Below are 24,114 nucleotides of genomic sequence, written 5' to 3'. Positions count from 1 at the left end.
ACTTAATCAACTCTTCTTTGAGTCTACAGCCTCCTCAACAGTTCCACAGATTTCAAAATTACCAACTCCCACAATCATGTGAACAAATGCCTTAAAATATATCTGTTGGTTCTGTTTTTATGGAAAACCTTGACTAACACCTCCTCCAATTACATGTAGTTATCAAATTCTTTTTGTCTAAACAAACTCCAGTTAAGTATATCACTTCCATTTTTTTTAAGCTTCCGTTTTCTTGTCTTCAAAGAGGGATGGTAAAACTTGTATTTCACAGTTATGGAGAGGATTAAATAATTTATGCCAACACATTTAGTAAAAATTAAATGCTAAACAAAAAGCTAAACAACAACAAACTCTTTACAAGCTCTAGTTTCCCCATTTATAAATTGATGATAACTACTTTACATATTAGATGTAGAATTGGTGTAAAGAGTGAAAGACAAAATACTCAACAGAATCTAATATACCCCTACACAACTTGAAGACCTACCTACTGATTCAACATTAAATAGTTACTGTGCTATAATAAAGAGATACAGAAAACAAAGGGATACGTATCTACCACTAAGAAGCTCTCAATTCAGTGCATGTGCCCACACAACTGGTATGAAGGGTTGTGGAGGAGAACATTAAGAGATAATTACAATGCAGGGCCTGGCGCAGTGCAGTGGATCACATCTATCATCTCAGCCACTCGTGAAGTTAAGATCTAGAGACTGGTGGTTCCAGGCTAATGGGAGCAGAAAGTTAGAGAGATCTCTATCTCAACAAAAAAGTTGGGCACGGTGGTATGTGCCTATCATCTCAGCTACATAGTAGACATAAGTAGGAGGATCAAGATACAGGCAGATCAGAATAAAAAAAAAAAGGTTGAGACCCTACTTAAAAAGTAACTAAAGAAAAAAGGGCTGGGGGTGTGACTTAAGTAGTAGAGCACTTGCCTAGCAAGTGCAAGGCTCTGCGTGAGTTCAACCCCTCCCCATACCACACACACACACACACACACATATGTACACAGAGAAAGAGAGAGAGAGAGAGAGAGAGAGGAGGGAGGGAGGAAGACAGAGGTGTGCATAAGGTGCTGTGGGAACAGGGAGGACTGTAACTTGACTCTCCTTGGAGAGGACTGGAAAAGAGTTCCTTGGTTTATCACTGAAGGCAGGATATTGCCAAGTAAGTTGCACAGATAGGAACAGCATGTTTATCAATTGAAATTACTCCAGTCTGAGAATGCTTTATAAATGAGATAAGAATTCAGCTAAGCCTGGAAGGAAAGACCGTTAGGTAAGAAAATGGCATTTCAACCAAGACAGCTTACAGAAGAAAGCACAGAAAATGTTAGCTAAATAGTAGACTAAAGGGTTGGTGGGGTGGCTCAATCAGTGAAACACTTGCCTAGGTTGAGTTCAAGCCTCATTACTACCAAAGAGGAAAAAAAAAAAAGGAAGCAAACTAAGAATACAACTCCCCAAATTGGACAAATGAACTCCAAGTGGGATAAACCCTAGAGACCCACCCGAGACACTGTAATCAAACTGCTGAACAAAGACAAATAATTTTGAAAGTAGCAAGAAAGAAGTGGCTTGTCAACTTCTCACACCTCATCCTTACAAAAAAGTTTTCTTGTTTTTCTTTTGCGATGGGGAAATACTGAGGTTTGAATTCAGGGCACGCTTATTAGATAGGCACTGTACCACTTGAGTCACGCCCGCCCCTCCCCAGCTCTTTTTGCTTCTTTTATTTTTCCAATAAAGTCTTGAGCATTTTTTTGTTTGTTTGTTTTGTTTAGTTTGTGGTACTGGGGTTTGAACTCAGGGCCTTATGCTTACTAGGCAAGTGCTCTACCCCTTGAGCTACTCCACCAACCATTTCAGATTGCTTAGTTTTCAGACAGGGTCTTGCTGTATGCCAGGCTGGCCTGGATCACAATCCTCCTATTCATGTTCCCCCACATAGTTGAGATGACAGACACTCACCACTGTACCCAGTCACTGGTTGAGACAGAGTCTTAAAATTTTTATTTGTCTGAGCCAGCCTTAAACTGTGTTCCTCCCAATCTCTGCCTCCAAGTAGCTGGGATTATAGCCTTGAGCCACCACAACTGGCCAGTCTCAAATCATTGCCTGAGCCAGCCTCAGACCTTGATCCTCTTACTTATGTCTCCTACATAGTTGGAATTAGAGATATGCATCATCACACCCACCTTGTTTGTTGAGGTGGGGGTCTCACTAACAACCCCCACACCCACTGGCATCAAACCTCGATTCTCCCATCTCAACCTCCCAAGTACCTGGGATTACAGGAGTGAGCCAGCATGCCCAGCCAACTTCTCACATCCTTAAAATCCTTAAGTTACCCTTAAGGTCCTTAACATTATCAGTGGATTTCTCAGCTGAAACCTTGAAAGCCAGAAGGCAGTGGGACAATATATTCAACGTGCTAAAAGGAAAAAAAACTGTTGATTAAGAATTTTAAGGCTGACAAAACTGTTCTTCAAAAATGAGAAATTAAGCCGGTGGAGATTCCAAGATGGCAACTAGAGGGAGGAAGCACAAAGTGTGCTTCCTAAAGTAAAATCTTGGAGAAACGCTGGAGATACACCTTGCAGGAAAAACCATCAAGAAGAGGTAAAACTCCAACACCACCACACTCCCAGCCTGCACATAGCATCTCCACTTCATGGTAACAGAGAAACCAGGAGGGCTCCCACACTGCCAGATGCCATCTTCTACCAGCTCGAGAGAAGCAGACCACCAGGTGAGCTAAGTAGCACACGGTACACCCACAGACAACCCTGGGAGAGATCAGCATAGCCCCTTGGACAGACCGACCCCCACCCAGGGAAAACAGAGAAAAAAACCAAACGGAATAATAAACAACAATAAAAAAGACATGTAGCAAAGAGGGTAGGGCACCCTGAGCACTGAAGGGGGGGGAAGGGCAATCTGTCACAAAACTGTAAATAAATAAGCTGGCCGGAGAAAGGAGGAGCGGTGGCACACGCCCAGCAACCAGGAGCGGGAAAGCTTGTAAAAGTGGCAGTGGGAGTAAAACTCCACAGGAGAGGGGAGGAAGGGCCACTTCTCATGTGAACTGTAAATAAACATGCAGGCCTGAGAAAGCTGGTGCAGTGTCACCTCCCTCAGTGTGCTTGGAAAGGGGAAAGCTTGTAACAGTGTCCGTCTGGCCCAGGAGAATTCTGAGTAAACAAAGCCTGCGGGCTAGGTGAGTGTTAAGCTCACTCCTGAGATCTGCATAAATAAAGCCTCCAGCAACAGCAGGCTGACAGTAGCAGGCAGGTGAGCCACAGCCTCAGATAGCCATTAACAGAACTGTCTCCAGACTCTTTTTTTTTCTTTTTTCTTTTTCTCTTCCTTTGATAAGACAACAACTGAACTACACCTACATGCTGAAAAACTTACAGAAACTGTACTGCATCTGAACTTGGGACACTTTGTTGTGTTTTGTTCTGGTTTTTTTTTTTTTTTTTTTTTTTTACTTTTTCCCCTTTTGATGAGACAATGACAGAACTACTTCTGAGACACCATCTCCAGGATTGGAGGCTGAGGGACAAACACCAAAATTATTAAGACTGAAACTTTACTGCATTTCAACTTAAGAGATTTTTTTAAAATTATTTTACTTTATTTTATTTTCTTAATTTTTATTTTTTAATTTTTAATTTTATTTATTTACTTTATTTTTTCTTTTATCCTCTCTCTGCCTCTCTAATGGCTGTTTAGCTTGCTGTTGATTAGTACACTATCTCTCTCTGTTTAAATCTTTGACACAGTTTTCTTGTTTTGTTTTTTTTTACATGTTTGTTCTTCCCTATTTCTTTACCTTCTTTGCTTTCCCTCTCCTCTCACCCTCCATTCTAAATACCACATTGTTATTATTACTAGCTAGAAAATACTTAATTGCACACAGTACAGGGACAGTAACAATACCAAGGGCAATGATGAGAAGACAGAAAAAACAGGGAAACCAGTTTCCCCACAGCAAAAAATTACTACAGGAACCAGAGGGAAATGAAGAAAACAGATACTCAGATCCAGAATCCAACAAAATGAAGATAAACTATGCCAAAGAACCCAATGAAGCCCATAAAAATAATCTGAAAGATGAAATCCTCTAAGTAATCAATGAGAATTTTATAGAGATGACACTGGATATGGTCAACCAAAATGTACAGGAGACACTCAAGAAATTCCAAGACAGCAAAAACAGAGAATTTGAGAAAGCACAAGAAGAAATAAAAGAAACCATACATGCACTGTATAAACACCAAAGTGAAACAAAATGCATGATTAATAAAGAGATAAATGATCTCAGGACGAAAACAGACAACATTAAAGAGGAAGCGACTCAGCATATGGAAAACCTCAGAGAAAAGAACGAAACAAAAATGCAAAACAAAATGGAAGGCCATTCCAGCAGAATAGAACAAACAGAAGACAGAATCTCAGAAATCGAAGATGGAATGGTAATTAAAGGAAAAACCGAAGAACTGTTAAACAACTCAAGACCTGTGAAAAAAAATTCAAGAACTCACTGACTCCATCAAAAGACCAAACTAGAGAATCATGGGCATTGAAGATGGAGAAGAGGTGCAAGCAAAGGGAATACATAATATATTCAACAAGATTATTACAGAAAATTTCCCAAATCTAGAAAAATCTATGCCTATATAGATGCAAGGGGCCTCCAGAATACCAAACAGACCAGACCAAAATAGAACTACCCCACGGCATATTATCATTAAAACAACAAATGCAGAGACTCAAGAAAGAATATTAAAGGCTGTAAGAGAGAAAAAACAAATAACATACAAAGGTAAACCCATCAAAATCACAGCAGACTTCTCAACAGAAACATTAAAAGCAAGAAGAGCTAGGGATGAGATCTTCCGGGCACTGAATGAAAATAACTTCAACCCCAGGATACTCTATCCAGCAAAATTATCATTCAAAATAGATGGAGCAATAAAAGTCTTCCAGGAAAAGCAGAAACTAAAACAATATGTGCACACAAAGCCACCACTACAAAAGATTCTTCAAGGGATTCTGCACACAGAAAGTGAAACCCAACATAACCATGAAAGGACAGGCAGCACCAAACTACAGGAAAAGAAAAAGCAAGAAAATAGACAGTAACTTCAACTTAGGTATACACAATCAAACCTTCAAACAATTAAGACAACTAAATGACAGGAATCACCACATACCTATCAGTACTAACACTTAATGTTAACAGACTTAATTCACCCACCAAAAGGCACTGTTTGACGAAATGGATTAAACAGGAAGATCCAACAATTTGTTGCTGACAGGAAACCCATCTCACTGACAGAAATAAGCATAGGCTTAGGATGAAAGGCTGCAAGAAGATTTACCAAGCCAATGGCCCCTGAAAACAGGCAGGAGTAGCAATACTTATCTCTGACAAAGTAGACTTCAAACCTACATTGACCAAACGAGATAAAGAAGGACATTCCATACTAATAAAAGGGGAAATAGACCAAAAGGAAATAATAATTATCAACCTGTATGCACCCAATGTCAACGCATCCAATTTCATCAAACATACCCTGAAAGACCTAAAAGCATATTTTAACCCCAACACAGTGGTCGTGGGAGACTAACACCCCATTATCATCAATAGATAGGTCATCCAAACAAAAAAATCAATAAAGAAATCCTACATCTAAAATGTACCATAGATCATTGGACCTAGTTGATGTCTACAGAACAGGCCATCCAACTTCTACACAATATACATTCTTCTCAGCAGCCCACGGAACCTTTTCCAAAATAGATCATATCCTAGGGCACATAGAGAGGCTCAGCAAATATAAGAAAATAGAAATTATACCATGCATTCTACCTGATCACAATGCATTAAAACTAGAACAACAAAAATAAAGACAAAAAACATGCAAACAGCTGGAAACTGAATAACTCATTCCTCAATGAACAATGGGTCACTGATGAAATAAAAGAGGAAATTAAAAAGTTCCTGGAAGTCAATGAAAATGAAAACACAACCTACTGGAACCTATGGGACACAGCAAAGGCAGTCCTGAGAGGAAAGTTTATAGCCATGAGTGCATATATTAAAAAGATTGAAAGGTCTTAAATCAATGACCTAATGATAAATCTCAAACTCCTAGAAAAACAAGAACAAGCAAATCCCAAAACAAATAGGAGAGAAATAATAAAAATAGGAGCTGAAATCAAGTTGGTTCTTTGAAAAATAAACAAGATCAACAGACCCCTGGCAAACCTGACTAAAATGAGGGAGAAAAAACCCAAATTAGTAGAAACAGGAATGCAAAAGGGGAGATAATAACAAACACCCTGGAAGTCCAGGAAATCATCAGAGACTACTTCAAGAAACTATATTCAAATAAATTCAAAAATCTTAAAGAAATGGACAGATTTCTAGATACATATGATCATCCAAAACTGAACCAAGAGGATATTAATCACCTGAATAGATCTATAACACAAAATGAAATTGAAGCAGCAATCAAGAGTCTCCCCAAAAAGAAAAGTCAGGACCTGATGGATTCTCTGCTGAATTCTACCAGACTTTTAAAGAAGAACTAATACCAACCCTCCTTAAACTATTCCACGAAATAGAAAGGGAAGGAAAACTGCCTAACACATTTTATGAAGCCAGTGTTACACTTATCCCAAAACCAGGCAGTTTATAGTTTCTCCAAAAAGGAGAACTGTAAGCCAATCTCCTTAATGAACACTGATGCAAAAATCCTCAATAAAATAATGTCAAACTAAATTCAACAACACATCAAAAAGAGCATTCACCACGACCAAATAGGCTTCATCCCAGGGATGCAGGGGTGGTTCAACATACGAAAATCAATAAACGTAATAAACCACATTAACAGAAGCAAAGACAAAAACCACTTGATCATCTCAATAGATGCAGAAAAAGCCTTTGATAAGATCCAACACCATTTCATGATAAAAGCTCTAAGAAAACTAGGAATAGAAGGAAAGCACCTCAACATCATAAAAGCTATATATGACAAACCTACAGCCAGCATTATACGGTGAAAAACTGAAACCATTCCCTCTAAAATCAGGAACTAGACAAGGATGCCCACTATCTCCACTCCTATTCAACATAGTACTGGAATTCTTAGCCAGAGCATTTAGGCAAGAAGAAGGAATAAAAGGAATACAAATAGGTAAACTGTCAAAATATCCCTATTAGCAGACGACATGATCCTATATCTTAAAAACCCCAAAAGCTCCACTCAAAAGCTCCTAGATATCATCAATAGCTATAGCAAGGTAGCAGGACATAAAATCAACATTGAAAAATCATTAGCATTTCTATACACGAATAATGAACAAACTGAGAAAGAATGTATGAAAATAATTCCATTTACAGTAGCCTCAAAAAAAATCAAATACCTAGGTGTAAACTTAACAAAGGATGTAAACGACCTCTACGAGGAAAACTATAAACTTCTGAAGAAAGAGATTGAAAGTGGAGAGATCTCCCATGCTCATGGATTGGTAGAATCAACATAGTAAAAATATCTGTACTCCCAAAAGTAATCTACATGTTTAATGCAATTCCCATCAAAATCCCAATGACATTCATCAAAGCGATTGAAAAATCTACCGTAAAATTTATATGGAAACACAAGAGGCCACGAATAGCCAGGCAATACTCAGTAAAAAGAACAATGCTGGAGGTATCATGATACCTGACTTCAAACTATATTACAAAGCAATAACAATAAAAGCAGAATGGTACTGGCACAAAAACAGACGTGAAGACCAGTGGAATAGAATAGAGGACCCAGATATGAAGCCACACAACTATAACCAACTTGTCTTTGACAAAGATGCTAAAAATATATGATGGAGAAAAGACAGCCTCTTCAACAAAAACTGCTGGGAAAACTGGTTAGCAGTCTGCAAAAATCTGAAATTAGATCCATGTTTATCACCCTTTACCAGTATTAACTCAAAATGGATCAAGGACTTTAATATCAGACCACAAACTCTAAAGTTGGTATAGGAAAGAGTGGGAAATACCTTGGAATTAATAGGTATAGGCAAGAACTTTCTCAATGGAACCCCAGCAGCTCAGCAACTAAGAGATAGCATAGATAAATGGGACTTCATAAACCTAAAAAGCTTCTGCTCAACAAAAGACATGGTGTCTAAACTGAAGAGACCACCCACAGAGTGGGAGAAAATATTTGCCAGCCACACATCAGACAAAGGACTGATAACCAGAATATATAGGGAACTCAAAAAACTAAATTCTCCCAAAATTAATGAACCAATAAAGAAATGGGCAAGTGAAGTAAACAGAACTTTCTCAAAAGAAGAAATTCAAATGGCCAAAAAACACATGAAAAAATGCTCACCATCTCTAGCAATAAAGGAAATGCAAATTAAAACCACACTAAGATTCCACCTCAACCCTGTTAGAATAGCCATCATTAGCAACACCACTAACAACAGGTGTTGGCGAGGATGCAGGGGAAAAAGGAACCCTCTTACACTGCTGGTGGGAATGTAAACTAGTACAACCACTCTGGTAAAAAATTTGGAGGCTACTTAAAAAGCTAAACATTGATCTACCATTTGATCCAAAAGACTGTGACACAGATTACTCCAGAGGCACCTGTACACCCATGTTTACTGCGGCACTATTCACAATAGCCAAGTTATGGAAACAGCCAAGATGCCCCACTACTAATGAATGGATTAAGAAAATGTGGTATGTATATACAATGGAATTTTATGTAGCCATGAACAAGAAAGAAATGTTATCATTCGCTGGTAAATGGATGGAATTGGAGAACATCATTCTGAGTGAGGTTAGCCTGGCCCAAAAGACCAAAAAATCATATGTTCTCCCTCATATGCGGATATTAGATCAAGCGCAAACACAACAAGGGATTGGACTTTGATCACATGATAAAGCAGGAACACACAAGGAAGGTATGAGGATAGGTAACATATCCAGAAAACTAGATAGCATTTGTTGCCCTCAATGCAGAGAAACTAAAGCAGATACTTTAAAATCAACTGAAGTCAATAGGAGAAGGGGACCAGGAACTAGAAAAAAGGTTAGTTAGAGAAGAATTAACTTAGAACGTAACACACATGTACAGGAAATCAATGCATGTCAACTCCCTGTATAGCTAGTCTTAGCTCAACTAGCAAAAACCCTTGTTCCTTCCTATTATTGCTTATACTCTCTCTTCAACAAAATTAGAGATAAGGGCAGAATAGTTTCTGCCTGGTAGTGAGGGGTAAGGGGGGGTAAGGGAGACAGTGGGAGGAGGGGGAAGGGGAGAGGGTGGAGGGCAGGGGGGGAGAAATGACCCAAATATTGTATGCACATATGAATAAAATAAAAATTTTTAAAAAAAGAGAAATTAAAATTTTCCCAAATTAAAAAAAAAAAAGCTGTATTCATTACTACTAGGATTGATCTAAAAGGACTGATCTACAAGGGAGTACTTCAGGTTGAAATGAAAAGGATGCTGAAAGAGAAATTCAAAGCCATATGAAGATATAAAGATCTCCAGTAAAGGTAAACACATGGGAAAATATAAAAACTAGTATTACTGTCATTTTGTTTTACAACTTCACTTTATACTTTTACAGGATCTAAAATGATAAATGCATAAATAGTTATACATCAATATTAGTGGACACACAATATAATTTGTGACATCTATAACATAAAAGGGGGATGGAGCTATGTACAGGAGAAATTTTGTATGTAACTAAAGTAAGTTAGATGTTAATTCCAATTAAATTGTCCAGTTTGGGATAATAAAAAAGTTCTTGAGATTATATTGATAGTTACATAATAATGTGAATATACTTCTTAAAGTATATTTAAAATGGTAAATATAAATAATAAATATATATTACTTAAAATGGTAAATTTTATGTTATGTATTCCTAGAAAGGCAATAAAACATCCTGCTTCTGCTTATCTTAGGGAACTGTCAGAAGCCTTGAGGTAGATTAGAGTAATAACTGAAGACCACGAATGAGAAGTTTTGGCTTTAATTCAAACAAGTCTGAAAGTTAGGCAGCTTTTTGTTCTAAGATTTCATAATGAATTAATAAGAACTTAAGTTAAAGTTTGAGATCAAAGACACTCATTTTTACCTTAGGCTTTTACTTTCTCTAAAAGTTGTCTTAATTATATAGTCTCTATGACTAAGTATGATTCATTCTTTAAACAAATATTTATTGAATATCTACATTACACCAAAACAAGATTAAAGATGGGCCTGTATTTATAGTTTGCTGGGAAAAACAAATAACCATTAATTGTAAAATTTTAAGATAAATGCTGTAAAAGTTGAAGGGCATGTGATACTAGAACGAACAGCTAAACTTCTTAGTTCTGAAAGGCTGGCTGTTTTTGGCTGTTTTAATGAGTTTTTTTTTTTTTTTTTTTGGTAGTCCTGGGGTTTGAACTCAGGGCCTCCTGCTTGCTAGTCAGGCATTCTACCACTTGAGCCATGCCTGTAGCCCTTAATAAGCTTTATTTTTGAAAAACAAGTCAGAGAATGTATTCATGGGCATAAATTATTGAAAGGAAAGCCTAGGGGCATGGCTTACATAACTAAAATGCCCCTTAGCAAAAGATCCAAAATTAGATGATTCATTTTTCAATGGAGAAATAAAAGTTGATTTTGGGGCTGTCGGAGTGACTCAAGCTGTTAAGACTGCCTGCCTAGCAAGCATGAGGCTCTGAGTTCAAACCCAGTACCAAAAAGACCAAAAAAACAAAAAAACGCTGATTTTGCAAATGCAAAATAATTCACTTATTTTACTAATTCAGTAGGACAAAATAAGATGAAAAAAACTAAAAGAAATGTAAAAACATGCTTTCATTTTCTCAGTTATAAACAGGAACATTAAGTCAAGATAATCAGCAGGAATAATTATATTACAAGTAGAAAAACTCCAGCACAATGCCTAATACAATGTGCTAAACAAATTTTAGCCATTATTACTAATACCATTATATTATTTATAAGTATAAAACTATAACATTTACTGACTTTTTAAAAGTGATCATAAGTTGGGCACTGGTGGCTCACATCTGTAATCCTAGCTACTTGGGAGACTGAGATCCGGAGGATCACTGTTCAAGGCCAGCCTGGCAAACAGCTGGTGAGACCTCATCTCTGATATAACCAGAGCAAAAATGGACTGGAGGTGTGGCTCTGACAGTAGAGCACATGCTTTGAAAGTACAAAGCACGTAAACCCCAGTCTCACCAAAAAAATAAAAATGATAAGCAAAGTGATGACAGTCAGCCACTATGCTGTTGGAGACAGTAACTCTTAAATCCTCAGGAGCTGAAACTTCTTGGTAGATGTTTTTGTTTTACAAAGACAGACGGTAACACATCTTAAAAATCATTGCTTGATTAAAAGAGCTAAGCAATTCTCATAAAGCTTTCACAGCTACAAAATTACTACAAGCAAATGAAATGTAGTTTGTACCAAACACATTTAAGTCAGAACAGAGCAGGTTCCAACAAACTTATAATGCAGACTATATATGTAATTTTCAATAATCTAATAGCTACACATTAAAAAGTATAAAGAGATGGATACAGGAGCACCTTAAAAAAATAAATTAGGGCTGGCAGAGCAATTCAAGTGATAAAGCATGTGCCTAGCAAGCGTTAAGGCTCTGAATTCAAACCCTATTAATGCTAAAAAGTAAAAAGAAACAAGTAAAATTTATTTTAGTGTATTTTACTTACTTTAATATATCCCAAGTTTAACATTTCAACATGTAGTAAATAAAAAAAAATTAAGATATTTTATATTCTTTTTTTTTGTATTAACACTTTCAAATAAGAGGAGTCTGCTCTGAAGTTTTCATGATGATCCATACACTGTATGCGAAAATGAATTAGATGGTCTCCTTGTTATCAAATGTATACCTAGAGCTTGCCACTGATGAGGTAGCCACACTTGAAACCTTTTAGTGTCAGTGCCACAAACCTTTACAGAGCCAGAAATAGATCAGATTGGATCTGTTTGACTTCCACATTTGCTACTACAAGCAATCATCTCTCCAGATATAATGGTTTCTAATGATAATCAAATTTAAAGAAACAAAAAGCACAGTATTTTAAAATCAATTCATATGCTAAGGATCCCTAAAAGAAAAACACTTTTTTTTTTTTTTTTTTGAGATTGGGTCTTGCTATGTAGCCTAGGCTGGTCTCAAACTCATGATCTGCCTGTGCATGGCTTGAAATTCTTTTTAAAAACCAGTTCTTGAAGAATGAACTGGGTGTTAAGAATGAGAATGATGATGATTAACAATGGTAACTACCATGTTTTAAGAATGCTGGTAAGCGGGTGGGGGCAGGGGGGAGAAATGACCCAAGCCTTGTATGCACATATGAATAATAAAATAATTAAAAAAAAAAAAGAATGCTGGTAAGCATTTTATATGACATTATTTGTATTAAAGATGAAGAAACTGAGGCACAGATGGTCAAGTTAATTTGACCATATCATGTCAGATAATCTGGCAATCTGATTAAAAAGCCCATGCTCTGAAATTCTACACTATGTTGTCTCACTAGAAATAAGAGACAGTCCTTGCCATCATGTAAACTTCAGAGTCTACTACAGCAAAGAAATATACCTCAGCATTTTAAGTGCTGAGAGAAGGAAACTGAGTGCTCTCTAAGCTGAGGTAGATATCAGAGAAATCTTTATGGAAATACTGTCCCAACATTTCTTCATCTAAAAAATCAAAATAAAACCTCTTACTCTTCAGAGATATTGCAAGAATTCAACAGAAGAATTTATATAAAGCAGGTTTAGCATACCCAACATCTATTATAATATAATCCTGTTTTTTGGCCCAAGACCAGGATAATGAACAGGCCTGACAGGATGTGGCTTTCACTTCCTGATGTTCTTGCTAAAAGGACAGAGACAGGAAGGAAGTAGAAGCTAGCAGAAAACAAAACATTAACTCCTGCCTCAGCATAATTTGCCATGACCACACTAGCCAAGTGACTGAAGTAATCTCTCAGTATATGTTTCATCTTTTCCTCTGGCAAGTTACCTAAAGCATTTTAGTTTCTGAGAAAGGATTCTTAAAAACAGAGCCATGAATAGTTTTTAAGGGTCTAGGAACTCCTGACAAATGCAAAATAATATACAGGGATACACATGTTCTTTTTTCTAGAGGGAGGGACTAACAGCTTTCCAGAGATTCTCAAAGAAAATCCCAAACATAAAAATAAGTCTGCAATTCCATGATTCAGCAATTCCTCTTCTGGGTATGTACCCCAAAGAACTGAAAGTGGAGCCTCAAGGAGGTATGTCCATATCATCATTATTCACAATAATTCAAACAGAGAAGTAACACAAGTTTCCATCAACAGATGTATGGATAAGCAAAATGTTGCATACATATACAATGTAATAGCATTTACCCTTAAAAAGGAAGGAAATGCAGACTTAGGATCTATCATGATGAATCTGGAGGACATTATGCTAAGTAAAATAAGTCAGTCACAAAAAGAAAGCGTATATGATTCCATTTGTATGAGGTACACAGTCAAAATCACAGAGACAGAAAGTAGCATGGTAGTTGTAGGGGATGGCATGGGGAGTTACTTTTATTGGGCACAGTTTCAGTTCTACAAGAAGAGAGTTTTGAAGATGTATGTGGTGATAGATGCACAACATTATATGTGCATTTAATACAGTGAACTGCATACACTTAAAATGGTTAAGATGATAAATTTGATATTATGTGCATTTTACACAATTTAAAAAATCAGAAAAAAATCACAGGCCTATAAAATATGAAAAACAAGCCCACTAACCTTAACAACCCTGTAAGGATTTTAAAAATCTTTTATTTATCAAATCCTTTCTTATAGTCTCCAAAATAAACTACTACAGGTAGTTTATTACTTAAAATGCTTAGAACCAAAAAGGTTTCAGATTTTGAAGTTTTCTGGATTTTGGAATATTTGCATAGACTTTTGCCAGAGGAACATCTCTAATCCAAAAATCTGAAATCCAAAACGGTCCAAAACCTGAAACCTTTTGAGTGTCATGTTAAACAGGGATGCTCCATCTATATTCAGATCTATTCTGCCATAGACTATAGGAATTAAGTCTGGGAAATATTCTGATATTTGTAGCATATGTTGACTCATTTATCTAATTAATCTATGCTGAGATTCTATGTGTCAGGCACTTTGTATATTAATTTCTGGACTTATCAAAATAAATAAGATATACCTCCTGCCTGTAAGAAATATAAAATTGCATAAATAAATGTAAATTGCTATAACAGACTGTGTCAATATAATGAAAGAAATGAAACCTCTAAAAGCACAGATTTCAGGGAAGGCTTAGGAACGATGATACTTAAGCTGGGCAAAGAATCAGTAGAAGTTTATACAGTAAAAGGTATGTTCCAGGCAAAGAAGAACAGTACAATCAGAGACACAGAAGAATAAAGGTGATGGCATGTTGAGGTGAGAGGTAATAAGCCTAACCACCATACAGCTAGAGAAAAGGGATGAGGCAGAAATGGTAGGTTAGAGCACTGTATTGATCACTGAGAGGAGAAAGAGCAAACACACAGTGTCTGTTTTCAGTATGCTTTACAGTGCCATAGGAGTCACTGTACTGTGGGAGGTAGCTAAGACAGAAGAATGACCAGGATGGCAAGAGAACTCCATTAAGCAAGAGTCCTTTATGCCATGCTCAGAAGAGTAAACTGGATACAGTTGGGGGATGGAGAATCACTGAAGAATCTGAGTTGTATTTTATATACCAGTTGGAAGTAGAATAATCTGAAGAAAGGAAGGAAAGGCTCAAAGCAGGGAGCCAATTAGGAGGTTATAGTAGTGATCCAAATAAAAGGAAAAGGCTAAAACAAAGACAAAACAGTAGAAAAGAAAAGACAGATTTTAGTAATATTTCTGTAATAGGCGAAACATTATAGATTTAACAGTGAACAAACAAGTGATCTCTATGGCCCAGAAGCATACAGTTTAATAGGAAATAAAAAAAATACCCAGACAACTATAATCAAGTATAAGTATGATGTTATGACAGTGGTAAATATAGGCTCTCAAATAAGATTTAAAGAGTAGGAGGGTGAGCATGTAAAGTAGACAAAGAAGACTTTCCTCACAACCCAAGGAAAAGATGGTTGAATTCAATATAAAGCAGGTATGTTCAAAACTAAGTAATGACATCTGAAAAGGTACTCAGATTGAATTTATAGAATATCAAGTTATATTGCTCAAAGACATAGATGATACTAAGGTCAATCACTGACCTTCAAGCAATGGCTTCCAATTTTCCTTTGGTGATAACCCTTTCTCCATTTAGTTTTGGTGGCAAATTTTACTCAAACATACTCCTAAGACAGTGTTCGTGATAAATCAATAACTATAAATCCCTGCCACTGACTGGTTCAAGGTTAGGCATAGTCCTTAGCCATTCAAATCACACTAAATTTCAGGACTTTCTTAGGAAATGGCAGAAAAGAACTGCCCACTGAACTTGAAATGTAAGCATATGACGCTAGATGTTTTATAGTCCTCTTGCCAACATAAGGGGAAAATCTATCTGAGAATAGAATCAATCCTTTTCTTGAAACAACAAATGCTAAAAGCAAGAGAACTCTCTCAGTGTCAAGCTATGCCTTAAGCCATCCCTACCTCAAAAAACTTTTAGTGTGACAAGTTAACAAATGAACTTACTTAAGTTAGTTAAGGTTGAATTCTTTCTTGCAATTGAAAAAAATTCTAAAACTAAGTTCTCTGCAGCAATCTCAATATAGTCTCAAAGATGAGGTAAGAACATGCCATTCTTGCCATGTAAATTAGGTAAGTTGTTATCTATGTTAATAGATGTGTTAATACCATTACATAGCAACAGCTTCAATAAAATAAAAGTATGAACCATTGTCTGCTTCTAAGAATTGCAAAGTTTAAAAGAAATTGGTATAAATACAAATCAATATTTAAATCCAGTGCCCTGCAGATCCTTCTAATTGTTTGGTTTTTTTTTTTTAGTGGTACTGGGATTTGAACTCAGGGCTTCACACTTGCAAAGCGGGTGCTTTACTGTGTGAGCCATGCCGCTAGTCCCAAGAGGTAGAAGTGACGGTGTGATTTTTTTTTTTGGTACTGGGGTTTGAACTCACGACCTCATGCTTGCTAGGCAGGCACTCTACCACTTGAGCCACTTTGCCACCTCAGTCTTACCTTCTAAAAAGTAATTTTAGGAAGTCATTTTTACAATGAGAATTACTATAAAGTTTCCAGAAAACAAAGGGATTTAAGAAATATCAATAATACCTACTGTATGTAGATTCAAATACAATTATATTTGAGTTTGTTCTATATAGTACCTATATATAAGAAAGAAGATTCAACTTAGAATCACAGTCCTGGGATAAGTATTGGCTCTACAAATGAAAAGTTTGTATTTGGGCAAAATAATTTAAGTACTTTAACTTCTTTACCTATAAAATAGGAAAAATTGGGTATGGTGGTTCATACCTTTAATCCCAGTACTCAGGAGGCTGAGGCAGGAAGATTGAGAGTTTGAGATCAGCCTGGGTTCCAGGACAGCATGAACTACTTGGCAAGACCCTGACTCAAAAATTAGTGAATTAATTTTTTTTTTTTTTTTACAAAAAACAAGAAATAATACCACTTATCTCAGGTCACAGAGTTTTTGTGAGGACCAAGTAACTAACAGTCATAAAAGCACTTGGCATGGTGTCTGCATTTCACAGTCCTTTCACTAAATGAATTAAATAATGGTTCCTTAATCTGTTATTTAAATATCTAAACTATTATCTGAATCATTCTAAGATACACAATTTATTTCACTATCTGAAATCAAATACCATCTTATAGTTAAAGGCATGCGAGTGTTTACTGGGTGATTTTTCTTTTTTCAGTGGTACATAAAAAAAATAGCACATCAAAATGTGCCTTGTATTTGATGAAATAAGGTATACTGAGATTCCATTTAAGTACAAGTATGGTACTTAGCTAAACAAAAGAATATTTACTAAAATACACATTTGAAACAGAAGGATGTGTGTGCATATGTAACACACATTTAATACACATATATATCTTTTATATTAGGTGTGTGTGTGTGTGTATATATATATATGAAGTCAGCAATACTTTACATACCTCTGCAGGTCAACTATTTCATTGTTAAGGGTATCTAGTTCCTTAATAGCAGAAAAATCTGCAACAGGACTTGATCCTATGATGCTCTAAAAACAAAAAATTCACAATTGTACATTATTACTATGAAATTATGTAACACAAGGCTAAGCACTAAAAATATTAAAAGCAATACATGGAAACAAGGTATTGCACATTTTACTCCATTCCTAACACTTTTAATTCATTTAATAAAATCATATCTAGCATAATTTTATATGGATACTGGATACTTATATACTAAGACGATTTCTTTAAATTCTCTAAAAGCTGTTATTCTATAATGTATACCCCCACCTCAGATCCCACTGTCTTTGTCATTTGATCCTAGCCTGTCCAGAATCTCTAATGAAACAGATACCCAATTTTTAAATGAATTCCTCCACTGAAGTGTAAATTTGTTAGGGACATGGATGGTGATTTATTATCATCTAGTATAGAATAAGTACACAAATTTTTATTGATTCTCAGAATTATAGTAGTGGATGATTTTACTCAATTCAACAAGTATTAACTTTTTAAAAATACTATCAGTGTTTATTTAAAGTAATGTACCACAGTAAATATCAGTATTACCATATATGAAACTTTATTTAACATCCTATACATATTATTTTCTTTCTGAGACCAATTTTGGTCTAAGAATGGTACTTTTAGTTAGAAAATCCACATAGTTTTAATCTGGGATCTGCTATTTGGCTAGATGCATGATCTTCACTTGTAAAACAGGGAAATAAATCTTTGCCCTTCATTTATTAAAAAATAAATGAAATCATTCTCCTTAGTAAAATACCATTGTTGTCCTGTATCACTGGCTGGAGCGAGGGTAAAAAGGTAACTGTTCCTTTAAACACTTGACTTGCACCCAAATTGAGATATAACAGAAACATAACTAACTTTTAGAAATGTTAAAACTGAGGCCCAAACATGTGAAACCTAAGATACCTTGATGATCTTGTAAGTAGAACACAAAACTCAGTAGTATAAATATTTATGCTGTTGTGAATTTAACGTATGCTACCAACTTGCACAACAGAAGAAACTTAAAAGCTCACAACATCCCATCTCTTCACATTTATATCACCATTAAAATTCACTAGGCACTATCAAATCCATTAGTCAATTCTCATAACTAATCCAAAAAGTGGGTTGTTAGGTAGAGCAGATGTTATTCACCCCATTTTAGAGCTGAGGAAACAGATTAAATGACTGCTCAAAATTAAACCTAGCTAATAGGTAGTTTTTGTACTTGCATGTCAAGAACATTTAGGCAAATGAAACCATTATTCTAAAAAGTAAATTTGCTGAACAAGTGCATTAATAAAATTCGGCAAATAACTCTTTCCGTGGTTTTTTATGCCACACTACATTTTTAACACTGAGCTGTTTTGACTATCAACACCAAAATTCATCTATGAAGATTCAATTAATGATACTTCCAATTCTGTACTGAATGTACATTTTTATCAAATATACCTCAACTGTTTTAATTTTACTCCATCAATACACAGACCCTTATTTTAGTGCTATGTTAAATTAAAAGTTTTAAATCGGATTTCTTAATGAGACAGTTATTCACTAGGGTTTTAACTCTGCTTAAACTTAACCTACGAATTAAACTTAGTCAGACAGACAGTAGAAAAATATCAGCACTTGGTCTCACATTCTATCAATGGTACTGAGAAATTTGCTATCAGAGGTGCAAGTGTACAAAGAAACACATGACTTCCTCACCTCCTCTGTCACTCTTTGTGACTCACATTTTCCCATTAAAATACCATCAAAAAAGAAGATAAAATGAGAAAAATCAGTTTAACCTCAAACAAGTTAGAAGGTAATACCCAACATGACTAAAATGGCATATAACCAGGAAGCGTGAGAAAAGTTCAGCTAATATTATAAATATAGCATATGAAGGGTATATAAGGAAAAATGTAGCATGTTCCCTTCTTTCAAAATATTTTCTTTCACACTGTTTTGTGCGTTTTGCAAAAATTCCACTTGGATGATTTTAAGTGGATCACAGAGCCTAGGGAAGGCAAGCTAAAATGCACACAAGGACCAAGTGACATGTAACAAAAGCATGCTGCTTAGGTATTTTTCTCTTATTAACTTTGCTGAATAAAAAACCTCTAATTTTAAAATGTATTTTGTAAACCGAAAACCATAGTGCTAAAAAAGGCATAAAATAAAGCTCTAACCTTGATAGAGAGTAGAGTTAAGAAACTGACAGTACAAGAAAGACGAAAAGCAGAGTGCTGCAGAATGGAAAAAATAGTCCAAACTAGAAAAAACACAGAAAGAAAAGCAACATTCAAAAAAGGATTAGTCAAAGCTGCAAAAAAATGCAGTATTTTTTAAAAATCAGATTATAAAGAGAAAAGAGATTATTTGAAAGATAAATGCAAATTTTAATTTTTAAGGTTAAAATTCTTGGTTATTAGGTAAGACAACAGTGATAAAATCCCATTTCAACAAATAATACCGATACCTGACACAAAGGTGTCTATGCTCTAGCGAGTGGACTTAGACAAACCTATTAAATTAAAAACTATATACCAGATGCAACTTCAAGTGTTCACTAACATTAAAGAGACTTCAATGAACAAATATAATTTGTTTCAGAAATTTGTCGTATCTGTAATTTTGTGTTGGTGGGAGCCTCAGTAGATCATAAAATGAAGAATGCAAGAAAAAAATCTACATAGGTGAAAGGATAAAGCAACAGATATAGTTATATAGCAGAAAGCATAAATACAAATTCAGGAACCTTTATCTTTTTGAGTGGTATCAATTCCAGCCCACTCCGTAACTTAAGGAACCCATGTCATATATCACAAAGAATCTTAAAAAATTCATAAAGTGCCCCACCCAAAAATTCATGAAAGCAGATAATCAAATGTTTATTTTATTAGACATAAGGACAAAGACCAGGCACAGTGGCTCAGGTCTGTAATCCTAGCAAATTGGGAAACAGAGATCAGGAGGAATGTGATTCGAGGCCAGCCCAGGCCGAAAGTTTGCAAGACTCCATTTCAACCAATACCAGCTGGGCATAGTGATACATTCCAGTTACAGCGGGAAGCATAACTATGATTGCAGTCCAGGCTGGCCTGAGCATAAGGGAAGACCCTATCACAAAAATAACCAAAGTGTGGTTCAAGCAGTAAACTACCTGCCTAGCAAGCATAAGGCCTTGAGTTCAACCCTCAGTACTGCCCCGGCTCCCAAAAAAGGAAAAAAATTCTCATAAGTAACTGTCTATATCTGGTGGTAGTTAATTGTATTTTAGTTTACTTAAGAAAAAAATTCAATTTTGACTTTTAGAAGATTTATTAAAGTGGAATCTTTAACCTATGTTACAAAATTGATGCAAAAACCAAAACATCCTAATTGATATCTGAAAGAGAGCTCTCTTCATACACAGCACACATTTGACAACTACTGTTAGCTAGAACCCTGAAGAATCACCAAGCATGTACTTTACAGGCCATATGAGATTTAAAGATACAAAAATCTGGGGTTTTTGTTTTGTTTTGTGTTAAGATGGGGTCTCATTGTGTTAACCAGGCTGGCCTTGAATTCATAGGGTCAAGTGATTCCTCCCACCTGAGACTCCCCATTAGCTGGGACTTTAAGTGAGCACCACCATACCTGGTTAAAGAATTTAGTTTTAAAGGTGAACAGACACTATAGTAAGCAAGTCCTTTTAAAGACCAAAATATCATAAATGCAATATATTAGGAAGGGTTTCTAGATAAGGAGAGAAAAAAATCAAGACATGACATGGCTAAAATGAAGGAATTTTGAAAATTCCTGCTGTTGGGCAGAAACCCAAAGAAACTACAACTTGCTTTTAGCTGTTCAGATATGAATTAAGCCATATACTCAGGAACAAAGGGTCATCTATGGCAAAAAAAACCCACACAGAGATGTGTCCTCAACATACTATTTTTCTTAAGGGTTTTTTTAAAATATAAAATTGACCCCTAGCAATCATCATCAACTAGATTTTGTTTTAAAATTTACATTGTTTTCTGTAAAAGTAAATCATGAAATGAAACAATTTAATTTTTGCAGCTTTTATTTAACTTTTTACTCTATTCATAAAAATTAATTCACAAATCTATGAAGGCAAAAATAAGGCCATATTTTTCCAATTTAAGATTGGAAAACATAGTTGTCATGTGTGTAATAAGAGGTAAACAAGCTTCAGACCAGTTATAAGACACATGAGCATATTTATAGACACAAACTAAACCACCAGTGTACTGACCTGCTCCTAGCCAGATGTATTTTGTTCACTATTCCATCCAAATTGACTCTGATTTGACATAGCATATGTTCCTCTCCATTAATGCATTCAGTTTTTCTTTTAAGTTGTCTTACCTTTTGTAAATTAGTCCTGTCTGACGGTGGAATCATCTCAGCAGTAAGAACATGAGGAGGATCAATGCCCTTTACTAACTTTTGATTGATTAAGTGAAAAGCCAAGGCAAACTGATCCTTTGAAAGCTTCCCACAGTCCTTTGTGTCACATAATGCCCTGTACAAATAAATAAAATGAATAGTTTATAAATGCTACAGCTACTATCCTAAAAATCCAGGAGAAAAAAAAATGACTATGTATCATTTTTAAATAATCAATTTAATTAAAAAACAGTCACACTAACTTGCAGCTTGTCCAGAACTCAAATGCTAAATGCTAAAGAGTAAAACAAATAAGATAGCAAAAACGAGAATATTCACTCTGCTCTAGTACTGAGCAGAGGCTTTGAATCTGCTTTACTTTGTGCTTTCTTATCAATTTCCAGAACCACTACACAGTAAAAGTTGTGGTGGGCCAAAGAATTCCAACACTCCCTATCCCAAAGTTTTTAACACTAAAAGATATTAAAAATGAACTCTAAGTCTCAACGTATTTAGTTCATTGGTTGCACCACCATGATTCTAAAACAAGTAAAAATTTCCATGTCAGCTTATTTCCTGAAACTCTTGGAGTAGGAGGTTACAAGGATCACCAAGCCAAAGCAGAAAGAACAGCTGCAAATGGAAATCACATGTAAGGAGAAGGCAGCAATCTGGAAAGTTTTACAAAATCACTTGAGGGGAAACAACAAATGTTTCATCCTTTTTCTTTCTTTCCTTTTTTTAAAGCTCAGCTTTCTCAAGTCCTGGTCTGTTTAATTCTTTGAAAGCCAGTGTGACCTGATAAAAAAAGTCTACAAGACATGATCTCAAATAAACCTTGAATTTCATCTTTTCTCCTTATTTCTTCTTATGACCTGGGCCAAACTTTTAAATCCCTCCAAACCTTAGTTAACTCTTCTATTAAATGGAGATAATACTCATCTTGTGATGTCACTATGAGAATTAAAGACAAGGTACATTAAAAGTTCTGGGCATAATGCCAAGCCTATCTATGACAGCTGCCACTGAGTGCCTAACCTAGGCACTCAAAAGTAGTAGTCATTAACAGTTGTGCATGTTTAATCTTTCTCAGTCTTGAGAACTTATCCCTTTTAAGGCAGACCTACGATTCTCTGTTCCCTTCTATGTTTCTCTTTTCCAACTTTTGGTGGCACTGGGATTTCAACTCAGGGCCTCATGCTTGCTAGGCAGGTGCTCTTACCACTTGAGCCACTCAACCAGCCCTTTTTTGTGATTTTTTTTTTTTTTTTTGAGATAGGGTATCTCAAACTATTTGCCTAAACCATGATCCTCCTGAGTAGCTAGAATTACAGGCATAAGCCACTGACGCCTGGCTGTGATTCACTTCTAATTTTTGCTGCCTCTGAAAATCTCAAGACAACCTCTGGTTTAGTTAGCCAGATTGGTAGTAGGGACACTACAAAGCATTTTCATACACATTACCACATTTAATGCAAAATTCATTAACATTACTAAGGGTTGTCTTTTTTAAGTGTGTTATGTAAAGGTATAAAAGTATACATATCCTCTGCAGAATTATGTAAGTATGCCTTAAAGATACTGTTCCTTCTTATATTGTTTAAATTTTTGATATTTGTAGTCTCCCTTAAAATGTTAAGTTAAATTGATATAAACAGATACTGCATTTTAACATTCTAATAATGATTGATACCGTCAGTCTTCTAAAACTTCATGTACCTACTCTCAAGTTTTTTTATCTATTACCCAAAAGAACTCTTCAGATTTCAATTTCTCTATAAAGAATTCTAAAATACTCCAGTCATAAAAATGACTTAAAGAGTTGATATAAAACTGTGGTTTTTTTTTTTAATCAATTTAAATAGTCTTACCAAATGTGGGCTAGTAAGGTAGAAGGTAAGCCTGTTTTCAGGAAAATTTCACGGACCTCCATTCCAGACACAAATCCATCCATATCTTTATCTGTTTTCAGGAAGATTTCATCATACTTAGCTTTTTCTGCAGGGGACACAACCCACTAGAGAGGGGAAAAAAAACAGTATTTCTGCCAAAATGAAACCAACTTTGAAGTGTCACTCCTTTACTTTTGAAGTATCTACCACAAATTCTGAACAGGTCTACTACAAAAACTACAATGACAGTGTATCACCTGCTCATACTGCAACCAAAATATTGTGGTAAAGAGAAAATAACAAAAATACAGGTTAGGTGGGACTATGTTGATCAATGCCAATTTTACTTTTTGTCTTTGAATAATGAGTAATTCAAACAGGTCTATAAATTCCTACATTAATACAGGTAACTGGGAAAGTATGTACAAACAAAATATTCAGATAATTCTTAATTTTCATTTTCTATCATTTTATCCAGTATTCTTAGCTACAGCCAAACTGGACAATTTGAACACGCTATCAT

The 24,114-nt window shown here is 35.6% G+C and overlaps 1 protein-coding gene across 4 annotated transcripts in view; it reads right to left on the bottom strand.

Annotated features, from left to right (window-relative positions):
* Positions 1 to 24,114, bottom strand: part of Eps15 (epidermal growth factor receptor pathway substrate 15) — a 141,131-nt gene that overhangs the window by 57,882 nt on the left and 59,135 nt on the right. For all 4 annotated transcript variants that reach the window (XM_074080161.1, XM_074080158.1, XM_074080159.1 and 1 more), the window contains 3 exons: positions 23,571 to 23,716; positions 21,679 to 21,835; positions 17,254 to 17,339 (listed from right to left, as the gene is read on the bottom strand). In XM_074080161.1, the coding sequence (XP_073936262.1) occupies positions 17,254 to 17,339; positions 21,679 to 21,835; positions 23,571 to 23,716 (389 nt within the window). The remainder of the gene's footprint in view (positions 1 to 17,253; positions 17,340 to 21,678; positions 21,836 to 23,570; positions 23,717 to 24,114) is intronic.

Source organism: Castor canadensis, chromosome 7, assembly GCF_047511655.1.
Source record: "Castor canadensis chromosome 7, mCasCan1.hap1v2, whole genome shotgun sequence".
Classification (NCBI taxonomy): domain Eukaryota; kingdom Metazoa; phylum Chordata; class Mammalia; order Rodentia; family Castoridae; genus Castor; species Castor canadensis.
This window is presented reverse-complemented; position numbering and strand designations above follow the sequence as displayed.